Source organism: Phacochoerus africanus, chromosome 6 (genome assembly GCF_016906955.1).
Source record: "Phacochoerus africanus isolate WHEZ1 chromosome 6, ROS_Pafr_v1, whole genome shotgun sequence".
NCBI lineage: Eukaryota > Metazoa > Chordata > Mammalia > Artiodactyla > Suidae > Phacochoerus > Phacochoerus africanus.
The window spans coordinates 45,837,472-45,862,227 of NC_062549.1; the positions used below are offsets into that span (position 1 = coordinate 45,837,472).

A 24,756-nucleotide genomic window follows, 5' to 3' on the forward strand; every position below is an offset into this window, starting at 1 on the left:
GTAAAAAATGATAACTTAAAGTACCAGCTGTTGGTGGGAATTATTTTGATGTCTGCTTTACAGACATTTCTAATCCAAGGTTCTCTTTAGCATTAGTGCCATCATTTACATAACCATTATATTATCACCACTTATCTTCTCAGTGATATCAATTGGTGGTATTGAATTTTGAAACTTTTTCCCATTATTCAATTTTCTCTATTTCCTTAAATAATTAGGCTTATTGAATTCTTAGGTATCCTGCTATATCTAGGTTCACTGAGCCTGTAAGACTTTTTTCCCATCATTTCCATATTTTCAAATATGCCCATTAACAAGATTAGCTCAAATGTCATCAAGAACCTCCATGAAACTTGTCTTTTGTCCCTTGGCAATTTCCCATTCTCTCTGGTATTTACCCTTTTGTACATTGCATTATAGTTTCAGTGTTCACATTTTATTTATCTTAATAGACTTTAACCTCCTTAGGAACTGGGACTATGTAAAATATACCTTTACATTATCACAGTGGCTTGTAAAGTCTTCTCCATCTAATAAATTCTCAATTAAAATGTGTTGAATACATGATGGATAGTAGAAGAAAAATGAGAATGGTCTTTTTAAGAGCAAATATAAGGCTAACATACAATGGAGGTCCCTGCCATTCTGTTTAAATCTATTCATTCTCATTTTTAATTTTCTCTAGTTTAACTAGGATGCCTTTCAACTGGTCTTCCATAAATATGGAGTCACTAAAGAGATATCATATGAAATCATCTCACTTGCCTTTCTTGACGGGTTTGCTCCTCAGTAGTTTCCATGGCACATTCCAGAGAATTCTGGAGAGACTGCAGCTGATTCAAGGTCTCTTTCAATAAAAATCGAGTTACAAATTGTTCCAAATTGGAGGCCTCTTGATAGTCCTAAATAGGACAAAACAAATGCTATTAGAAGTATGGTAGGAAAAAATAACCAGGAATGTTTTATTCTCAGGATCCCATCAATCTCATATTAATCCTTGAGAAAAAGAGACAAAAAGGAGAGAAGACATGTTGGGCCCTGGAGGCTGGAGCAGAGTTCTATCTACCCACCATAAGTTAAGTAAGAGAGCTGCAGAAATGACTCGAATGTCTCATCTCCATTGCACAGGATTAGAAAAAAAGGACAAAACCTAGTTGAATTATGCAATAGACAACTACAGAAAAGAAAAAAAAATATCTGGAGAAAAGGTTGGAATGTGACTAACTCTGGGCTTGTTTTCTATTACCAACTAAATGCAGTCACATGTCAGCAATTGGCTTAATTCCCTCTTGATGTATTATATGCCTGATCTGAAGCCAAAGGAAATCATGTGTAGTTATCTCAAATTTCAGAAAATGTTAAACTTGGAATATTTACACAGTTTGTTAAATCTGATTATGAATTTTACCTGAAGCTCATCTGGATCTAACATCTAGATTAAAGAAAGAGAATAAAACCATATTGTTGTGGAATGAAACATGCAGGAATCACTTTTTTTTAGGTCATGGGACAGCCAGCTAAATCTGATTTTCTATATTCTCAGGTGGGAACAATAGTTTGTTCAGCCAAAGAAAGGATTTATTTGGCTCTATCTCTAAACAAAATGATTATTTCATGGTTGAAAATACAAAACTGAAAGAAGTAATGGTGACAAGATAATGCCAGGAAATACAGTGTGCTGAGAAATCTTGGGGTATGGCTGTAAACCCAAGCAAACATGATTTAGTTAATTAACCTTTCTAGGTCTCAGCTTTCTCACTTAAAAATCAGACCAAGTACTCTGTCATACATCTGAACTCAAAAATATTCTGAGCTTCTATCAACTCTAAATTAGGAAATATTGAACTTCTGGCCTCCTGGTATAAGTTATTTTAGAATTTTATTCTGTTATCAGAATAACCTAGTGTCATAGAAAACTTCTTTCCTAACTTGAAATCACAAAAGGTTTCAATCATCAGTCTCTTTTTAAGTTCATTTTTGTTTTTTTATTTTTGTGGGTGAACAATACAGAAAATTTTCTTATCACCCTATCTTATTTAAAAATTAAAATTTTTAATGTCTTTAAATTCCACCTAACAAATTAACCCTAAAACAAGACATTCCTTACTATAATCATTAGAATTTCGTGTGAGTTAATTCAATATAAAAATATACAAAATATTTAATTTGAACATATAGCTTGTCATTTAGCAGCAATAAAATCTTCAAAAAATTAGTTCTTAGTGTGTTTTATAAAACTGAGTAAAGCTTTCCTTTGAGATGAAAAGAAAATGTGATGATAGAATAAAACAGTTGTGCTTGATGGATGTCCCATAGTTATAACATTTTTCTAAAGCACATTAAAAAAATAAAATGTATTAAAATGATGAGATGCAATTAATTGTGTAGTCAGAGATCACGCCAACTGTATTTGTACTTCAGTATATACTACACTAATCTAAAGCAAATGATAAAGGTTTATACCTATTTATTGACAGCATATAAAAGTAAAGGGGTATGCATTTTTTTTGAGCTGTGCAGCATTGCATTGGCCTCAACCTTTTCTCATTTAAATGTTAGCTATTTGTCATGTTAGAATTATCTATAGAAAGGAGATTTTTACTTCTGAGTTATCCAGTTTAAATGCTCTGGTCACTGTGATTAGATTTTAGCTTCTTGGACACAAAGGTCATGCCTTATGATTTTGTATGCCTCATGGTACCCAGAGCAGATACTCATTCAATACTTGAATGTTTGCAGATAAACTCCTAATTCTGAGAATCAATTGTGTTCACTATTGTGGTCTTAATTGTTACATTTCTCTATTTCTTAAAAATTTTTTTCTTAAAAATTTAAGAAAATTTTAAGAATTAATTAAGAATTGTTGTGCCAAGACTTGCATCTCACCTTGAGAATTTACTATCATCACTACTGACTCTCCAGATAACATTAAGAGATGGCACAACACAAATGGTACATTTGAAAGAAATGCTGATGCCTTGACATTGAGAGGAGTAGTAGGTGGGTTTGAGGATTTAAATGATTAAGTTTTTTGAGTCAATTATGAAAATCTGCCTGTTATGTTCTGACCTTGATTGGTAAAGAGAAAAAAAAATGCTTGTTTTCTATCTTTCCTATTTATCCTTCCAAACCCAGTTCATGTGTGGCTTTTCCTCCCTTTGAATAAGCATTTCTCTTCATAGGATTAGGAACAGGCCCTTTCCCTTCTGTGTGTTCTTGTAACAACTCTTCCCTACCTAGGATATAAATTTATCATTTTATACTATAGTATGTTGTTTGCTTGTCTATTTCTGCCATCCTGGGTCAGCTCCTTAAACGGTTTGGAATATGTCTTAATCATTTCTGCCTCCAGAATGTCCAAAACAAAACCTGGCTCACAGCCTCTGATCCATAAATGCTTAAAGACTATATGAGGAACAAGGAACCACTTGGGGGTTCAGGAGATGGAGGTAGTATCTGAGCTCTGGGAACTGCTCTTGCATCTCTCCAGTCACTGGCTGCCTTCCCCTGCATCTAGCCCTTGCTGGTGGTAAACACTGCTGTCCAGCTTGTTTAGTCATATGAGCTCTACAATAAAAGGAAATACAGCTTTATTTTATAACAGAGTGTTTGTCCTCATTTCATTTTCTGTACCATTGTTGGTCTTCTTCCCTAGCCTTATTCTGGATCCCAAGGTTTAGGACTGCAGTCCCAGGTGGTATAGATCCAATCTTCCTTCCCTTCTCTCAGATGTGCAGTGGATGTTCATTGAGATGACAGATGGAGAATTAAATAGATAATAAACTGGAAAATGTCAAAGCCTGGTCCTTTTTATTCTCAACAAATGTGTTGGTAGTAAAGGTACAAAAAGGGATCTTTGCATGCTGAACTCCCACAATATTCTATGTTGGCTTAAGTACATATTCCTTTGGGCACAACATGGAACCTGAGAAATTGGTAGAAAGAACTTCTACTGGTCTAACAAAGCAGTAAAGAAAATGTACAGATGATACCTGATATCTAGTCCTTTATGTCTATAACAAAGGATGTGGGCAAATTGAAGGCTAACTGTATGTTTTTTAGGTCCCAATAATGTTCATTCAATTCATTGATAACTGTTCAATTAATAACAAAGAGGAAATTGTCAATAAAGCTGCATTAATATTTCCATTTGTACCTTGGAAAGCCAGAATGTATTTCAATCCACATATATCCTTTGTGTGGAGTTGGAACAGGGCGAGGAGTCATTCAGGTAAAATCCTTAGCATTAGAAGCACAGTGCTTTGAAAATCAGGCTTCTGAGAAGACTGTGCATTTTAACTGTCAGACGGCAAGCCCTTGCCCATCTGGTATGATGGAGGAATGGAAATCTTAGCTATTAACCTACTATGAATCATCTCAGTTAATTATAAAAATCAGAGCATAGTCTTTCCGGTTTGTGTTTGCCCTATTTGAAAATTAATCAAGTCAGTGACATTCAGTCTCGGTGTCATCTTGTTTACGAGATCAGATACAATCACATTTTGCAGGGGGTACTGCTTCTGAATGCCTTTTGATCTAAGCCCTGTAGCATTCCCTGTTGTGTGAGACATCTGGGCCAGCTTCTATAATAGGAAAAAATTCACTTTTACAAAAATAAGGGTTTTTTTCCTCTTTTTCTACTTTTCCCCAAATTGTAACTTTTAAAATATGAACTGGCTTATCCTCTTATCTATGTCCTATTTCTTTAAATATTCTTAGACTTTCATTTTAAATGACACTCTTTTCAAACTAGGGGAACACATATCAAGTTTTGGCCTTACTAAAATAAAAAATAAGAAAATAGTCCTTAATTAAGTGTCTTAAAGCTGGACTGTGGCTAATTCCAGATAGGTCTTTGAAAATCTGAGATGACAGAACAAGAAATTAAAATATTTTCAAACTGTAGATTCCCAAGTATTAAGGGAATTGTAGTTTTGAAGGTCAGTGATAGAGGAAACTAGCTCTAATCTGTTATAAAGGGCTCATCCTAGAGATGTCAAGGATTTACTCCATGTAGATTTCTTACTTCTGGCTTCTTCTATTGCTCTGTCTAATACCAGCATACCCTAACAAGAACATACGGTTCCTTAAATGTCTTTGCTTAAAGAGTAATCTCAGAGTAATCTCAAATTAATCCTCTTTGAACAAGTAGAATTTCAGGAAAATTTACATGGGTATTTCCTTAATAGCATCAATCTCATAAACTTGTAAGGATTAAATGAAAAGTACATGGCATGTAAAGCACACCATATGATGTCCAGCTTGTAGTTTTTGATAAGTAAGTATTCACTATTGTTATAAACCCATTAGTGGAAGAATATTACAAAATGTAATAGATAGATCATTGGCCTAAAATTCACAAGACCTGGGTTTAAATGTTGTGATAATGGTTCACTTCATAATTTTTGATAGGGTAAATATATGGTCCCTGTTTGGAATGTAGCAGCTTTCCACAAATATTAATTTTTCTGAGTTCTTTCTACCTATATTTAGTGCTGCACATCTGCTACCCTGATTGTTCGAAAATGTGTACTTTTTACATGCACATTTGTTACCATATTGGAACTATGACTCATGAAATTTGATATCTGAGGATTTGCAATGTAGAGTTCAAATGCAAAATTAATTTGAAAGTGTTTCCATTCTTGAATTTTTTCTCATCAAGAGTAATACATGAGATCTAGTTTACAGATCTAAACACTTCTTGCATCATCTCTTTTATCTACTCTGAATTCGATCAAGTGTATCTTCTTCTAGACCATTTCACTTTCCAGAATCTCTCAGTCTTTAATGTTATTTTACTCCCGTTTTCTCTTCCAGATTTGTATTTGTACACTGGCTAAGATTTCTTTCCTTCTCCTTAAGTCATTATGAGTGTGGCTCTATTAATATGTTCATCCCTTATTCTGCATCACAGAAACACAGAAACCAGAAAAATAATAACAGAAGGATCTAGGGAAGATATGCATATCAGTGGCATTGTTTTTGAAACTCCAAAAACTTTCACCTAAAAACAGGTAGTGCAAATAGATTAAACACAATAACAACAAGAACCCAAAGGTACCAAATACAACAAAACTAGGTTTTAAGGGTGTCAACATGAACTGTAAGTGATAAGTGGCTAAGGACAAAATCTCTGATGGCCACAAGATCTGCATTGCATGGTGTCACTGGATGTGTAGGAAGAAACAGAGAGAGTAATGCGATCTGTGAAAGCCCTGAAGATAAGAGAACTCCAAAACAGCCAACAAATATTCATAAGAAAATATAATTGGTTGACTTGAGAACAGCTAAATCTGGGAAGAGTTTTATTCAAAAGTAGGTGAGCATAAAAATCTTAGTAAAGCTTAAAAAGGCTGGAACAATGAGGTCCTGTGAACTTTTGGAATCAATTAGCCAGGATGTTATGCTAGGAGGGTCCCACACTGAAGAGAAACTGCAGGGACTCAAATCAAAACTTAGCAGGGTTATAGAGATCAAGAAGATTCAGATAACAGTCAGGGAGAGCAACAGAGCCAGAAATCTCAGAAGAGCCACTATATATTTTTAATACTACAAGACAACCAAGAAGGAACTCTGTGAAGTCAGAAGAACTATTTTGAATAGAGCCTTCTTTGAAAAACTCAAGAAAATCATGTTAAAAATAGGCAACAGAAAATTATTAAGGTGAAGTTCTATATAATGGTTATTATTAAAAAGGGAAATAAAGAGTAAAATAATGTTCCTGCAGACAATGGGTGTGCACAGAAAGATAAGCCCACAAAACAGATCAAAACTATAACCAAGTATTTAAAAATGAGCTAAAAGACATTAACAAAAAATTGAAGAAAACGAAAATAAGGAAAAGAAAGAAAAAGGATTTGAGAGGTGTCGGGAGATGTTTCTATAATCTTTTCTTAGCCTCTCTGCTTCTATTTTCTATGCTGAAAACTCCATCTTGTCCTGCTCAAACTTTACCCTATATTCCTGCCTGAAAAACAGTTGCTGTCCTGGTAAATAACTTAAGCTTAAGAACAAAGACCAAAAGGCATAAGTTATTCATGTGGTCAGCTGAATGAGAACATAATGTGTTGGTCTAGGCATGCCTGACCTGTGCAGATAGGCATGTTGTTTTGCACAGCATGATATGTCCTATTAAGATAAGAGGAAGATGAGCCTCATGGCCCCAAGGGGTTTATGAGGGGTTGTTAGCAGGATATGCATTAGCAAGGAGATTAAGGTGCAAACGTAGGCACTCCGGGTTGCCACAGATAGGTATGACCTCTGCAGAAGCACAATGGTGGTTTTCTAGATGCTATGCATAGACAGCTGATGCCAGCCTTCCTCAGTGCTAATGAATGTTAAATGCGTAAAGGTCAGAGTAAAGGCTTAACCAGCTACGTGAGTTTTAAAAAAATAAAAAAAACTATATTCTACACCTACAGTCCCCTCCTCACTTGACATAATCCCAAAGAGCACAATAAAAGCAGTGTGTTTTCTTGAGGCCATGCTCTTGGTCCGTGAGACCTTGAGTCCCGGTTCCCAACTTTGATTAACATAAATGTCTCTATGTTTTGTTTTATGTTAACCGTTTCTTAAGTTTCACAGCACCCGTTCTCAGCCTTCACCTGCTGAGTTGGTCCTGGCAGAGAGGAAGTGACAAATATTGCAGATAAGCAAAAAAAGACCTACCATACTTATAATAGAGTTCCTTAAAGAATAAATCCAGAAATCAACAAAGGAATAGAACAAATCCTAGAATCTAACATTCAAGAATGCTTTTCTGAAATAACAATATTTAAAATTAGGTACTGAAAACATACTGCATGTGTAAGAGTAACAAGTAAGCACAAACAGATTAAGACATTTCAGTAAAATTACTAGACTTTACAAGACAAAGAAAAAGTCTTTGTGCAGTTACACATAAAGATCAAAACACTCCTAGTGTTTTTTAAAAATTATATTATTTTGATACATTCCAAAATCAACACTTTTTTACTAGAAAAAGTAGAGAAATATATTTAATATATACAAAATAAAGAAATGGAGCCAAAAATTTTATATCAGGAAACATTGACTTCTAACTGTAAAGAGAACTGAAAAATTATTAACATGCAAAAACTCAGATTAAAATGTTCCCAAGAGCTCCTCCCAAGTAACCTACTAGAGAATGAGCTTCATACATCTAAAATAACTAGAGTGTTCAACATAAAAAATAATGATGTAGGACAAGCAGTAGCAGACTTTTTTAAAATAGAGAACTACATAGTAAATATTTTAGACTCTGTGAACCAAGACACCACAAATATCACTGTATCATGAAATCATCAGCAGATAATTCTTAAAAGAATGATTCTAGCTGTGTTCAGCGAGCATATAACACACGTGTTTGGCAGAATCTGGCCAATGGCTAAAGTTTTATAACCCCTAATACAGGCATTGACTATCAAAGGCTGCCAACATCAAAAGAGACATCTAGAAAGTATGTGCTTTGTGATGTTGCCAAATAAGACTCTGGATTCATCAGACTATTTGAGGTAAAAACAAAGTTCAGAAGAACATGATAAATTGTGCCGTGAGAGGCAGCAGTGAAGTCTAGATGGTGAGAGTTGTGGGAATAGACAGATATGGCCTGTAAAATTCAAGATTCTTTGGCACGCAGTAGAAACACTCCCAAATTAGTAACTTTTATCACCTCTCATATACTGGCTTCTCAACTGCTGGTTTGCATTTTTCTGGGGTGTAACAGAGAACCAAATGTTATATTTTTCAGTGTAAAGAGCAAAGAGCTATATTTATGAATAAATTTGGCTCAATATATGTTTGTTGATATGGATAATGAAATATAACCAAAATTTCTTCTCCTCAAATATGCTTTTTTCCACCTTTTAGCCCACACATTTTTTTCTTTGAAGACAATTTTTAAGTACATGAAATACCTCAAGAGTAACAGTCATTTATAATTTGTCTCTTCCTAAACAGTATATATGTCAGATGAATATATATTTTAATGATAGTCATATAATACTGAGCATTAATATGCCTAATTTACTGAATTTGTCAAAGACAAATACACATTCAAAACATCATATATGATTTTTCTGTTTTCAAAAACAAATTATTCTTGTCTTGATCTAAATAAATTCTGTGCCAGAGGAATAATTGGGTATTAAAATATTGTGAGCACTGCCAAATGGTCTAATACATTGGAAATGGTAGATACTTAATATATTTAAGCATTGGCACATTTTTGTATTAATTTACCTTTGTGACCCATTTATGAATAGAATACCAAAGCACTCCAGTAACTTTTTATTCAAGATCAAATGTTCCTAGGAATAAAAAACTTTCTTCAGAATAACAACTAGGCAATTTTTTTCTTTTAAATGATCTTTATTTTTTGCATTATAGCTGGTTTACAGTGTCCTGTCAATTTTCTACAGCAAGATTACCCAGTCACATATACATATATACATTCTTTTTCTCACATTATCCTCCATCATAAGTGACTACATATAGTTCCTAGTGCTATACAGCAGGATCTCATTTCAATGGGACTTAAAAATAATATTGTGAGAGAGATCAAGATGGTGGAGTAGGAAGACACAGCTCACTCCTCCAATCATGAACACATCAAAAATACATCTACACATGGAGGAACTTTCACTGAAAATAAACTTGATACTGTCCAAAAGTCTCTTCTTACAACTAAGGCTGTAAAGAAAGATCCATAAAGTTGGGTTAGAAGGGAGGAGAAGCAATCAAGTTGGAACCCATGTCCCTAACAGGTGACACAGAAGAACAGGGGAATATCATGGGTTTAGGGACTTTCCAAGGGGAGTGAGTTCAAGCCACATATTGGGCACTCCAGCCATGGGGTCCAACACAGGGAAGATGAGTCCACTTAGCTTGTTTGAAAACCAGTGGGGTTTACTGGAGGGCTGTAAGAAACTGAGACTCTGCTTGTGAAGAGTGCACGCACACACACGTTAATCCCCAGGAACAGCATAGGAGCAGCAATTGAAAACTGCTTAGGGCTCTTGCCAGTTTCCTGCTCCTGTCCCAGTGAGTACCCGAGGTGGCTGTTTCATTAGCACAGCTTTCAACTAAAGCAAAGGATGCTGTTTCCAAGGAGAGCATGCACACTTAGAAAGAATGGAGCTGGCTCAGACAGAACCCTGCCTCTCAACAGAGGGAGGGCAGCCATTGTTTGCATGCATGCAGAGGCAAAAGATTAAGGGATACCTGTGGCTCTGACTGGCTTGATAGAACTGTTGAAATGTGTGCCTCAGCTCATGCCAGGTGCTCATTCCAGGCCCTCTTATTCCAGTGCTTCCGTCTACTAGAGTGGAAGTGCCATTGTCCTGAGGAGTGCACACACTCAGAGAGAAAGGAACCAGCTCAGATCTGACCTCAAGGAATCTGCTCCAGCACCTTGGTCCCACTCCTGTCCTAAATAGGGAAGTGACTAACACTGAGGGAGAAGGCCCAACTCAAACCTGGTTCCAGCTCCACCCCCCGCCCCCCTCCACCTCCAGCTCTACCTACCACAAAGGTAGTAGCTGCCAAGAGACCCTGAAAGAAGTCATGACCCACATTCACTTTAAATTCAGTTCTCCCACCAAAGCTACTGGACACACCCAGAGTGCATAGGCATGCCCTCACACAAGGACACTGTTCAAGAACATGACAGATAGATGTTTTACTATGAAGCTTTATAGAGATGAGAAATTTAACCTAGATTAGGAGAGGAATATGTTTCAAATGAAAGTACAAGAAAAAAGATGCCTAATGAAACAGAGATAAATAATTTACCACATAAAGAGTTCAAAGCATTAGTAATAAGAATGCTAACTGAAGGAGGGTAAAGAATCACCAAATCAGAACAGGAAGGAAAAGGCACATTTGTTTACAAAACTAGGAGTAGGGACTTCTGGGATAACATCGAGGATAATTATAGGAGTCCCAGAAGGTGAAATAACTGAGAAGAAGTAGAAAGTGTATGTGATAAAATTATAGCTGAAAAATTCCCAAACTGAAGAAGAACAAAACTGATTCCAGGTACAAAAGCATAGAGATGCCCAAACAAGATGAACACAAAAAAACTCATATGAGACACAGCATAATTAAAGCGACAAATTTATAGAGATAATTCTAAAGGCATCAAGGGAGAAACAGTCATATACAAGGGAATCTCCATAAAGCTATCAGATGATTTCTCTGTAGAAATTTTGCAGGCCATAAGGGAGTATGATATATTTAAACTGCTTAAAGGGAAAAAAACCTACAACCTAGAATACCCCTAATATTCAGAATTGAAGAAGCAATACAGAAATTCTTAGAAAAGCAAAAACTAAAAGAGTTCATCAATACTAAACAGATCTTTCAAGAGGTGTTTAAGGGTCTTTAAGTGGATAAGAAAAGGCTATAATAAGAAGTAAGAATTTATAGGAAAGAGAAAATTCCATTAGTAAATCAAAAGATAGTAAAGATTTGGATCAACCACTTAGATATGCTGGTATTAAAACTAAAAGACAAAAATTGTAAAATCAACTATAACTACAATAATGGATATACATGCAAATGCAAAATATGATATGAAAAACAGAAAACATGGGGGAGGGAAATAAAAAATTTAGATCTTTTAGAGTGTGTTTGAACTTAAATGAATAAAACAAGTACATATAGATCAACATGTAAAACCCCATGGTAACCACAAATCAAAAATATACAATAAATACACAAAACCTAGAGATAAAGGAACACGAGCATAATATTGAAAAAAATCATCAAACCACAAGAAAAGAAACTAAATAAAAAGAAAAGAACAGAGAACAATGGCAAAACAACCAGAAAATAAGTGACAAAATGACAATAAGTTGACATCTATCAATAATCACTTTAAATGTCAGTGAACTAAATGGTACAATGAAAAAGACATAACGTTGGATAAAAATATAATAACTAACTATATGCTGCCTAGAAGAGTCACTTCAGAACTCAAGACATACATGGACATAAAATGAGGAGATGGAAAAAATATTCCATACAAATGGGATGACAGGAAAAGTTGAGTAGCAATACTAATATCAGAGAAACTAAATTTAAAACAAGATATATAACAAAAGACAAAGAAGGTCATTATATAAGGATACTGGGATCAGTGCAAGAAGATATAACATTGTTATCATATATGAACCTAATGCAGGAGCAACTATATATATAAAGTTAATATTAAAAGATGTAAAGAAAGGAAATGACAATAATACAATAATAGCAGGAGACTTTAAATAACACCACACTTGCATCAATGTACTGATCATCCAGACAGAAAATCAAAGGAAACAGTGACCTTAAATGATACATTAGACCAACTGGACTTAAAAGATAACTACAGGACATTCCATCCCCAAACAGCAGAATACACATTCTTTTCAAGAGCATATCAAATATTCTCTGGGATATATCGAATGCCATGGCAAAAAACAGGTCTCAATAAATTTAAGAGGACATAAATTATATCAGGCATATTTTTCAAGTCAGATTGAAATCAACTACAGGAGGAATAAAACAATAGGTCAAGGAAGAAATCAAAGAGGAAAGAGAAAATACCTTGTGAAAAATTAAAATAATAATAAAAAAAAACTTTTCGGGAGTTCCTGCTGTGATGCAATGGGATTGCCAGTGTCTCTGCAGCACCAGGGCAGTTTTGATCCCTAGCCTGGCACAGTGGGTTGAAGATCTGGAATTGCTGCAGCTTCAGCATAGATCACAACTGTGGCTTGGGTCTGATCCCTGGCCTGGGAACTCCATATGCTGCAGGATGGCAAAAAAGAAAAGAAAAGAAAAGAAAAAAAAAAACTTTCCAAAATCTACATGATGAAGCAAAAACAGTTCTAAGAGGGAAATTTACAGCAATACAGGAACCCACCCCAAACATGAAAAATCTCAAATACAACCTAACCTACACCTAAAGGAATTAGAAAAAAGAACAAAGTCCAAAATCAATAGAAGGAAAGAAAAATAAAGATCAGAGAAGAGATCAATAAAATAGATTAAATAATACCACAAGAGAAATGGTCAATGAAACCAGGAAGTGTTTTTTTTTTTAAAAGATAAACAAAGCTGATAAGCCTTTAGCCACGCTCATTCAGAAAAAAAAGAGAGAGAGAGAGAGGGGACCTAAATAAACAAAATGAATGAAAGGAGAAATTATATCCACAGAGATAAGTCTTAAGAGAATAATATGGACAGTTAAATGCCAATAAACCAGACAGCTTAGAAAAAAATGAATGAATTCTTAGAAACATACAATTTTTCCAAATTGAATTAGATAATCTAAACAAACTGATGACTAGTAGTGAAACTAAATCAGGAAAAAACAAAAACAAAAAACCTCACAGCAAACAAAAGTCCAGTACCAGGTAGCTTCTTTTTGGTAGGGGAATTCTACTAAATTCAACCCAAGGTTAAATTCAACTATAATGGAAGTTGATAATTATTTTTAATGGATACTTTTTTTGATCCTCACAAACTTGATCTAAGAGATTAATTAACCTACCTAAGGTAATATAGCTAATGGATAAATTTTGACTTTAGTGTTCATATGTTAATAAATGAACCACAGAAAAAAATTAACAAAAAAATCTTTGTTTTTCATAATTAGTTTAAAAATCTGACTTTATCATAACAGACATACTCTGAAATGACTGAAACAATTTTTCTACAGATACATTATTAAAAATTTTTAATTAATTTAAGTATAGTTTACCTACAATGTTGTATTAGTTTCAGGTGGACAGCAAAGTCAGATTGTATGTGTGTGTGTGTATAAATAATATAATATATAATTATATATATGTGTGTGTATATATAGAAATAAATATTTCATATCCTTTCCCATTATAGGTTATTAACAAGATATTGAGTATAGTTCCATATGCTATACAGTAGGTCCCTGTTGTTTATGTTTTACACACAGTAGTATGTATACGTTAAGCTCAAACCCCTAATTTCTCTCTCCTCCCACCTCTTTAGTTAACATAAGTTTGTTTTCTGTCTATGAGTCTATTTCTGTTTTGTAAATAAGTTCATTTGCATAATTTTTTAAGAATCCACATGTAAGTGATATCATATGATATTTGTCTTTCCCTGACTTACTTCACTTAATATAACAATCTCTGAGTCCACCCATGTTGCCGAAATGGCATATTTCTTTATTTTTATGGTTCAGAAATATTATATTGTGTGTGTGTACACACACAATATCTTCTTTTCCATTCATCTGTTGATGGACATTTAAGTTGTTTCCATGTCTTGGCTATTGTAAATAATGCTGTGATTAATACTGGGGTGCCTGTATCTTTTTGAATTACAGTTTTCATCTTTTACAGATATATGCCCAGGAGTGGGATTACTGGATTATATGGTTACTCTGTTTTTCATTTTTTAAAAAGGAACCTCCACACTGGTTTCCATAGAGGCCATAACAATTTATCTTCCCATCCAACAGTGTAGGAGGGTTCCTTTTTCTCCACACCCTCTCCAGTATTGGGAAGACCTTTGGATGAGGGCCACTTTGACTTGTGTGAGGTGATAACTCATTGTAGTTTTGATTTGCCTTTCCGTAATAATTAGCAATGTTAAGCATGGTTCATGTGCCTCTTGGCCATCTGTATGTCTTCTTTAGAGAAGTGTATATTTGGGCCCTCTGTTAAGTTTTTAAAAATTGGGTTGTTTTTTCATATTAAGTTATATGAACTCTTTGAATATTTTAGAAATTAATCCCTTGTTGGTTTTAACATTTTCAAATATATTCTTCCAGTCTAAGGGTGTCTTTTAATTTTGCTTATGGCTACTTTTGCTTATGGTTTTAAGTTTAATTAGGTAACTTTTGTTTATTTTTGTTTTTATTTCCATTACACTAGGAATAAGGATCAAAAAATATTGCTGCCCCTAGCCTGGGAACCTCCATATGCTGTGGGTGAAGCCCTAAAATGACAAAAAAAAATTTGTTTTAGATCTATGAAAAATGTCATTGGTAGTTTGATAGGGACTGCACTGGATCTGTGGACTGCCTTGGGTTATGGCCATTTGTACAATATTGATTCTTCCAATCCAAGAACATGGTATATCTTTCCATCTATTTCTATGATCTTTGATAGCTTTCATCAGCATCTTAAAGTTTTTCACCCTTTATTCTTTTGTTCTCTTGTGATTTGATGACTATCTTATATGCTGTGTTTGAATTCTTTTTTCTTTTTTTTGTGTGTATCTACTTTAAACTTTTATTTTGAAGTTACCAAGAGGTTTTTGTATAGTGGTCCATATATATGTGATTATTTTAAGTTTCTGATCTCTTAATTTCAAACGCCCTTTCAAAACACTTGGTATGTACTCTCTTCCCCTCATGGTTACTATTTCAATGTCATATTTTATATCTAATTGTTTTGTGTACCCTTTAACCACTTGTGGATACAAATGATTTTACTAATTTTGACTTTTAACCTCCTTACTAGCTTTGTGTATACATGATTTCTTACCTTTAATGTATGTTTGCCTTTAGCAGTGAGCTTTTTCATTTTGTAATTTTCTTGTTTCTAGTGTGACCTTTTCTTTTTCATCTAAAGAAGTTCCCTTAGTACTTGTAATAAAGCTGGTTTGCTCTTGCTGAATTCTTTTAGCTTTTGCTTGGATGTAAATGTTTTGATGAGAATCCTACTGAGTAGAGAATTCTTGGTGTAGTTTTTCCCCTTTCGTCACTTTAAATATATTATACCACTCCATTCTATACTGCAGATTTTCTACTGAAAAAAACAACTGATAACCTTATAGGAGTTCTCTTGCATGTTATTTGTTTATTATCCCTTTCTACCTTTAGTACTTTCTTTTTAACTTTTGCCATTTTTGATTATAATGTGTCATGGTGTATTCCTTTTCAGTTAATCCTGTGTGGGACCCTCTGTGCTTCCTGGACTTGGGTGACTGTTTCCTTTTCCAGGTTAGGGAGATATTCAGCTAGTATCTCTTCAAATATTTTCTTGTTCCCTTTCTCATCTCTTCTGGGACACCAATAATGCGATTATTAGTGTAGTCTCAGAGGTCTCTTGAACTTTCCTCATTTCTTTTCAATTGTTTTCTTTATTTCTGTTCAGTAGCAGTGATTCCCACTACTCCATCTTCCAGCTCACTGATCTATTCTTCTGAATCATTTAATCTACTATTAAGTCCTTCTAGTGTATTTTTCATTTCAGTTATTATATTCTTTATTTCTGGTTGTTCTTTATATTTTCTTGTCTGTTTTTTTCTTTGTCTTTTTGCCTTTTCTAGGGCCTGCAGCATATGGAGGTTCCCAGGCTAGGGGTCTAATCAGAGCTGTAGACACTGGCCTACACCAGAGCCGCAGAAACACAGGATCTGAGCTGCATCTGTGACCTACACCACAGCTCACGGCAACCTTATGGTTCCTAGTCGGATTCGTTAACCACTGAGCCACAATGAGAACTCCATATATTTTCTAATTATTTGTGAAAAACTTCCAACTGTGCATCCATTCTCCTCCTGAATTCTTTGATCATCTTTACAATCATTACTCTGAACACTTTCTTGGGTAGATTGCTATCTCCACTTCACCTAGTTTTTCTTTTAGGGTTTTAACTTGTTTCTTCATCTGGAACATATGCTTCTGCCACCTAACTGCTTAAGTTGCCATTTGTATTTTTATGCATGTGGTAGGTTAGTTATGTCTCTCAACTCTGGAGAAGTGGCCTCATCCCAGGAGAAGGAGACATCCTATACATCCGAGCAGTGCATTTCCCTCTTGTCACCCAAGCCATGTGCTCTAGATGTGTACTCTAAGAGGGATGTGTGGGTCACTTTGTTGTGGCAGGCTGACTGTGTGGGTGGTCTAGTAGGCTTTGTTGACCCTTAGTGTAGTAGGCTGCCAGGCCCTGCTTTGTGTGAATGCTGCTGGCTCTGTTTAGCAGTACCTAGTCACCATGCAGCTGGATAAAGACCCCCTAGGAGGCCCTGTGGCTATGGCTGCCTCATTGGTTGGCCCAGTCATATTCCTGAAAACTCTGAGGTTTTACCTACCCACTGGCAGGTGGAGCCAGATCCTGAGTTAGTACTTCTAACAGGAAGAGTTTGATCTTGAAGTCTAGCTTCATGATCTTAGTATCCCAAAGATTGTTTCAGATCATTGGTGTGTGTGTGGAACTAGTTTGTGACTAGTTAGGTATGGGGTCTGACATGTTCCACAGGTTGCATTGCCCTGCTACTGGGCAGGTCCAGGGCCCAGCTGGTCCAACAGCAGAGTGTGGCCTGCTGTGGTGGACCACAATCAAGTGAGATTTATCCCTGGGATATGAGGATTATTCAATATATGAAAACCTACAGATTAAAGGGTAAAAAAATTACATGATCACAACAAATGCAGAAAAAGTATTTGACAAAATTCTATATCATTTTTGATTAAAAAAACTCTCAAGAGGAGTTTACATTGTGGCTCAGCAGGACAATAATACAGCTAGTATCCATGAGGATATGAGTTCAATCCCTGGACTCACTCAGTGGGTTAAGGATCTGGCATTGCCATAAGCTGTGGCATAGGTTGCAGATGTGGCTCGGATCTGGCATTGCTGTGGCTGTGGAACAGGCCAGCAGCTGCAGCTCTGATTTGACCCTTAGCCCAGGAACTTCCATATGCCACAGGTATAGCCCTAAAAAGAAAAAATAAAAACAACATAACAGGAATATTTCAACACAGTAAAGGTCAAATATGAAAAGCTCACAGCTAAAATCATGCTAAACTGTGAATAACTGAAACTTCTTCCTCTAAGATCAGAGTCAAGGCAAGAATGCATATTCTGACCATGTCTTTTCAACACAGCACTAGAATTCCTAGTGAGATTAATTAAACAAGAAAAGAACATGAAAGATATTCAAATCAGAAAGAAAGATAAAATATTATCCCTATTTAAAGACATTTTTATATATAGAAAACCATAAAATAGTCATAAAAACATCTTATAACTAATAAGCAAATTTGGTAATATTCTAGGACACAAAATCAATATTAAAAATTCAGTTGTATTTCTATACACTAACAACAAACTACCTGTAAAGGAAAATTGAAAATAATCCCCTTTTCATAATAACATACAAAAGTATAAAATAATTGAGAATATACTTAACTAAGAAGGTGAGAGATTTGTACACTTAAAACTATAAAACACTGATGATATAATTTAAAGTGGACACAAATAAATGGGAAGACATCCTCTGTTCATGAATTAGAAGAATTAATATTATTAAAATGTTCATACTACTAAAGTGATCTACAGATTTAATGCAATCTCTATCAAAATCCAAATTACACTTTTTACAGAAATAGAAAAAATTATATAATTCATACGTATCCATGAAAGATCTAAACAGCCAAAGCTACTCTGGGAAAGAAGAACAAAGTTAAAGAAATCAAACCTCTTTATTTCAAAATACATTTAAGAGCCACAGTAACCAAAACAGTATTACACTAGTATAAGACAGATATAAGACAAATAGAACAGAATAGAGAGCCCAGAAATAAATCCATGCATATAGAAATAACTGATAAATGTGCCAAGAATGCCTAGGAGAAACAATCATCTTTTCAACAAACTGTGTTAGGAAAGCTACATTTCCAGAATAAAAGAGTGAATTTGGACACTGACTTTACACCAGACACAAAAATCAACTCAAAATGGATTAAAGACCTGAAACTCTAAAACTCTTAGAAGAAAACATAGGAAAAGTTTCATGATATTGACCTTGGCAACAAATTTTGACATGACAACAAAAGCACCTGGCAACAGAAGCAAAAACAGGTAAATGGCACTACATTAAGCTAAAAAGTTTCTGCAAGCAAAGGAAACAGTGAAATAAAAAAGGTAATCTCTGGAGTGGGAGCAAATATTTTTCAGAACATGTACCTTATAAAGGAATAATCTCCAAAATATCTGAGGAAGTCTTATAACTTAAGAGGAGAAAAGCTAACAACCCAACTTGAAAAAAATGGGCTAATGTCTTGAGTAGGTATTTCTTCAAAGAATATATACAAGTAGTCAACAGTTATATGAAAAAATGTTCAATATGACTAGTCATCAGGGTAATTCAAATAAAAACTTCAATGAGATATAACTTCACACCTGTCAGGATGCTATTATTAAAAAAACAAACAAACAAAGACAAGTGTGGAGAAATTAGAACTCTTGAAAAACACAGCTACTATGGAAATTATTATGGAAATGTCCCAAAATATTTAAAATAGAATTACAACATGATCCAGAGATGGTGGCATCTTAGTACTTATTTAAAATATTTTAAATTAGTATCTTGAAAAGATTAGCACTTTCATGATTATTGCAGCACTATTCACAATGGCCAAGGTGTGGAAAAGACCTAAATGCCCATAGACAGATAAATGGAAAAAGAAAATGTGGTATATACAAATAACGGAAAACTATTCAGCCTATTAAAAAAAGGAAATTTTGCAACTGGGACAATATGGATGAATCCTGAGGACCATTATGCTAAATGTAATAAGCCAATTGCAGAAAGATGATTCAATTGTAGACAAAGTTCACTTGCCGTATAAGTAAACAAAGGACCTTGTGGCTATCAAGCCATCAGCTCGGCACCCACCCTCAAGTATGCACACTGAAGGGATCCAGGATGTTGAAAAATAGGATACTGGCCTAGATAGTTAAGATGCCTATCAAAAGAATAGTTGCAATGAGCCCAGACTCTTACATTTTTCCATACATATAAAAGCACTAAATTCATTAACCTGAGATGTTTGGTTTTTCTTTAATTAACAGTAATCTCTTGATGTTCTCACTACCTGGTTTTTGCTGCAAAAACTCCTTTATATTCTGGCTTCTCATTTACCTGTTTGGAACAGTTCCTCTTACCTATCTGAGAGGCTATCTTCCGGGCTTAAGTCTTCAGAAAGTCCACCCAAAACCCCCAGAATTCTCAACTTTTTGGTTGTACATTTTTCATCAGTTATATACATTAGGTATCTAAAACAGGCAAACTCAAATAATGAAAGAGTGGAATGGTGGTTGCTAGGAGCTGGGGCAGGGAAGTGGGAAATGGGAAGTTACTAATCAACAGGCCTAATTTTAAGGTGAGAAAGATAAATAAAATCTAGAAATCTGCTGTATAACATTGCACCTGTAGTCAACAATAATGTATTGTACACTTAAAAATTTAAGAGAGTGGGTCTCATGTTCATAATAAAATGAAGGGATAGTAAGTGGATATATTTTTAAAAGTCTAAGAAACACTAAAAAAAGATGAAATAGTTCCAAACATCTATTTATCTATTTTCAAATTGTTTTTATCACACACAGAGCATTTTTTAAACAAAGCTTTACTTTAAAATTATTGACTAATCTACACATTGGGAAATAAGAAAGAATAAAATTTGTAGATGGGTACTTCTATTATTTATTGCATATCCCTTTGTAAATATAGCTGTGTAAGTTGCATTTAAAATGAAAATAAAAAAAACTTGATTTTACAGTTATTTGTTAAAATAAATTTATTCCACAAATACATATTAATACTAACACACACAAAACACTGATAGAATACAAATAAGGTTTTAGCCAAACATGAAATACACATGGGGTCTACTAATTAGGACACATTGCCATTCCTCCACTGATTGAATATAATTACCAAAAAGTCTCGCTTGCATGAAAGAGATATTTAATTATTAACAAGAACAGGGTATCTATAGTCTGTTGATGTACAAAAAAACTTCAGTCTTTGAATTTCATAGGAAAGCAGTTAATCAGACAAATATAATGCATTATAGAGCTGGAAGGGGTCACAGAATACAAGTCCCCTCATTTCCAAAATGAGGTATAGATTAAGGATATTTGCTCAAGATTACAAAGCTTACCTAAAGTAGACTATCATACAGTTGTCTTTTTCCTGCTGCATCATATAAAAAAGTGTTTAAAACACAAAAATCCTTTTGATAATTCTGGGTTGATGTTTAGTATCTCTGGAGAGAAACAATTTCTAGTAATTTCCTGAGGCTATAAGGTGCCCTAAATGGCACAACTGGAAGAAAAGCTTCTCAGGGAAGAGAATGAACAATTAAAATGAAGGGGAAATGACCTCTGAATTGCAGCTTTATTGCTACTTAAGCTGATAGTAGCAAAAGGGGAGCATAATTTCTGAAAATTGGCTTTTCTTGATTAGAAACATTTAAATTATATCAGCTTCAGAAGGTTTTTCTCAGAGACATTTAAGGCATCACATAAATATTCATCAAAGTCCATGCTGAAATGAATATCTCCAGGCTGCCAGTTATTTAATTTATCATTTCATATTTCTCTTTCACATCTGATATATAGATTTTCTGGATTTTGTATTGAATCAAACACTCGAAAACCTTAATCTGAAGGTAAAATTTAGATTTTAGAAGAAATAAATGTTATAACATTGCTATCCATCAAACTGTTTTTCATATATGAAATCAAAACCTTCAGTTATTCAGAATAATTAAAGGGTGTTTATATATCTGAAAAACAATCAAGAAACTAACATAGAAAAATTAAGTTTTTATATAATCAACAAGAGCAAATTTCAATTAGCATTTGGAGCTCTAGGCTTGGGGTACTATGGAGAATGAAAAGACTAGAAAACAGTGATGAACCTATGATTAGAATCTTGATCATTTCTTACAAAAGTTTTCATTTTAATCAGAAGTTTAGATTTTGCACCTGTGTAATGACAACTGATGCAGAATCCTGTATTTGGAAAGTTATGGTGATAATTTTCCTTAAGCTCAGAACTGGCCCTGTGTTAACAGTTTAGTGAATGGACTGAAAGGAACTGACCAGTTGTTTCTACTCAATTCTGAATAATATTTTTTTGGACCTCATAGAGGATCAAATTCCATGCTGGGTGACAGGATTTTCCATTAATTGTAGTGTGACTTTAAGTAAGTCCACCAATTCCCCTGTTTGTTTCCTTAAATATATGAGATGAGAACACTGGGCTCAGCTTCTACCCCAGAACAGATTAAGACTGTGTTCACCAGTTCCTCTAGCACTGGGTGGGAAGAAAAGAATCATTTTTCTTCTTTTTTTCTAATAGGTGAAGCAATTTTCTCATGCCCACTCTACCCTTCTCTTCTTGCTCTGCAGCCTCAAAAAACCTCAATGAAGAGTACACAGATTCTGCTGCATGCATTATGATAATCTGACATGATTCCTGAATCTTCCCACTTCAGTATGTAGGAGCTAAGCTTGGCTGTTTCACTATTGTGCAACTATTTATTTTCTTAGGGAAACTCAGAAAATAATTATAATATTTAAAAAGTGGTGAGGAGGATGGGATTAAGATGGCAGAGGAGTAGAACATGGAGCTCACCTCCCACAAAAACATTTAAAATACATCTACAAGTGGAACGATTCATATAGAACATCTACTGAAAGCCAGCAGAAGACCTCAGACTTATAAAAGAGCAAGAAAACCTCAAGGTAACCAAGTGAGACAAAAGGAAAAAAAGAGATAGAGATAAAAGAATCAGGATGGGGCCTGCATTCCGAGGAGGGAGCTATAAAGGAGGAATAGTTCCCACACCCTGAGAAGTCCCCTCAGCAGCAAGGAACTCGGCCTGGAGGAGGAAGAGCTTTAGAGCCTAGGAGGAGAGCCCAGCAACCAGTTGCCAAAGGCAAAATGTAAAATAATCTGCAGAAAAGGTTAGCACCACTGCCCTGAACTCCCCAGCCTGAGACACTCATCTGCTGTTGTGGGCTGGGTTTTGTTGCTGAAGATCAAGCTTCAGAGGTCAGATACAGAGAGGACTGGGGTTGGCTGTGTGAAGAACGCCTGAAGGGACTGGACTGTGGCAACTGAGGGTGTAATTGGAAGAAGGCTGAGCCCACCAGAAAGGCAAGGTGACATTGCTAGGAGTGTGCAACAAGAGGAGCATAACCTCAATAAGAGCTTCTTTCCCTGTGAGTACAGTCAAGCAATAAGACACCACCTTCAGGAGTTCTGGGGGTAAGCGGCGAGCTGCTGCCACCATCATGGGCTCCAGAGGTGGGCATAGGCTGTGGTCAACCTTAAAAGAACCACAGGCAGGCTCCAAGACCTGCTCCCACTCTCTGGGGAGTGCACAGGCTGCAGATACCCTTATAAGACCTGTGAACAGGTGTAAAGCCCTGCTCTCACTGACTGGGGTGTGCATAAGGGCCACCACATCTGTACAGACCATATCAAGGGCATAATAGCCAGAACAGACTAAGGAAAGAGGCAGCAAGCATCCAAACTAAAAGCAGCCCCTCAATTCCAGCCAAGATATTCGAGTAAAAGGATTTGAATTCCCCTCCTCTCAAAAATACCAAAATCATAATTAACTTCTGAGCAATCTTTGAAAAAAAAAAGAGACTGGAACCTACCAGAAACAATATTTTGTAATCAAAGACAAAGAAGAGACCAAAATTAAATGGTAGGAGGGTGGACTTCCATGATATAATCAAACCCCATACCCACTGGCTGAGCAACCTTCAAATTGGAAAATAATTACATCAAAGAGGTTTCTTTACAGGAGTGAGAGTTCAGAGCCTCACATCAGACTAGACACAATAACAATGAAAAAATAATCCAAAAACTATGGGAATGCAGCAAAAGCAGTTCTAAGAGGGATGTTTATAGTGATAAATCTTACCTTGGGAAACAAGAAAAAGTCATACTGCCTCACCTTACACCTATAGCAACTAGAGAGAGAAGAACAAACAAGACCCAAAGTTAGTAGAAGAAAAGAAATAATAAACATCACAGCAGAAACATGTGAGGTACAAATGAAAGAGTAAAAATATCAATGAAACTAAAAGATGGTTCTTTAAAAAGATAAACAAAATTGATAAAACTTTAGCCAGGCTCATTAAGAATAAAAAGGGAGAGGGCTCAAATCAATAAAATTAGAAATAAAAAATGAGAAGTTAAAGTAGGCACTACAGAAATACAAAGGATGATAATAGACTACTAGAAGCAACTCTAAACCAATAAAAGGGACCACTTAGAGGAAATGGGCAAATTCTTAGAAAGGTGCAAATTTCAAAGACCTAACCAGGAAGAAACAGAACATATGAATGGACCAATCACAGGTACTGACATTGAAACTGATTTAAAAACTTCTTAAAAACAAATGTCCAGGACCAGATGGCTTCACAGACAAATTCTATCAAATATTTAGAGAAGATTTAACATCCATCCTTCTGAAACTACTCAAAAAAATCACAGAGGAAGAATCAATCCCAAGCTCATTCTAAGAATTTGCCATTGCCCTGACACCAAAACCAGATGAAGATAATACAAAAAAAAAAAAAAGAAAATTACAGGTCAATACAGCTGGTGAAAACAGATGCAAAAATCCTCAACAAAGTATTAGCAAATAAAATCCAATCTACATTAAAAGGACATCACAAACAGAGTTAGACAAAATGAGATGACAGAGAAATATATTCCAGATGAAATAATAAAATAAAACTTACAAAACCAACTAAATGAAGAGGAGAAAGACAATCTAGATGAAAAATAAATCAGAGTAATGACCTCAGAGTAAAGATGATCTTAGATTTTGGAAAAAGAATGGAGGCATAAACTGAGAAGATACAAGAAATACATAACAGAAGATTTAAATAACAAACAGAGATGAACAGTACTAAATGAAATAAAAAATACACTAGTCAAATCAACAGCAGAATC

At 35.0% G+C, this 24,756-nt stretch overlaps 1 protein-coding gene across 1 annotated transcript in view; it reads right to left on the reverse strand.

Moving 5' to 3' along the window:
• The window catches only part of NECAB1 (N-terminal EF-hand calcium binding protein 1), a 233,566-nt gene that overhangs the window by 63,867 nt on the left and 144,943 nt on the right, over nt 1-24,756 (reverse strand). The window contains exon 6 of the mRNA XM_047782941.1: nt 766-902. Within this exon, the coding sequence (XP_047638897.1) occupies nt 766-902 (137 nt within the window). The remainder of the gene's footprint in view (nt 1-765; nt 903-24,756) is intronic.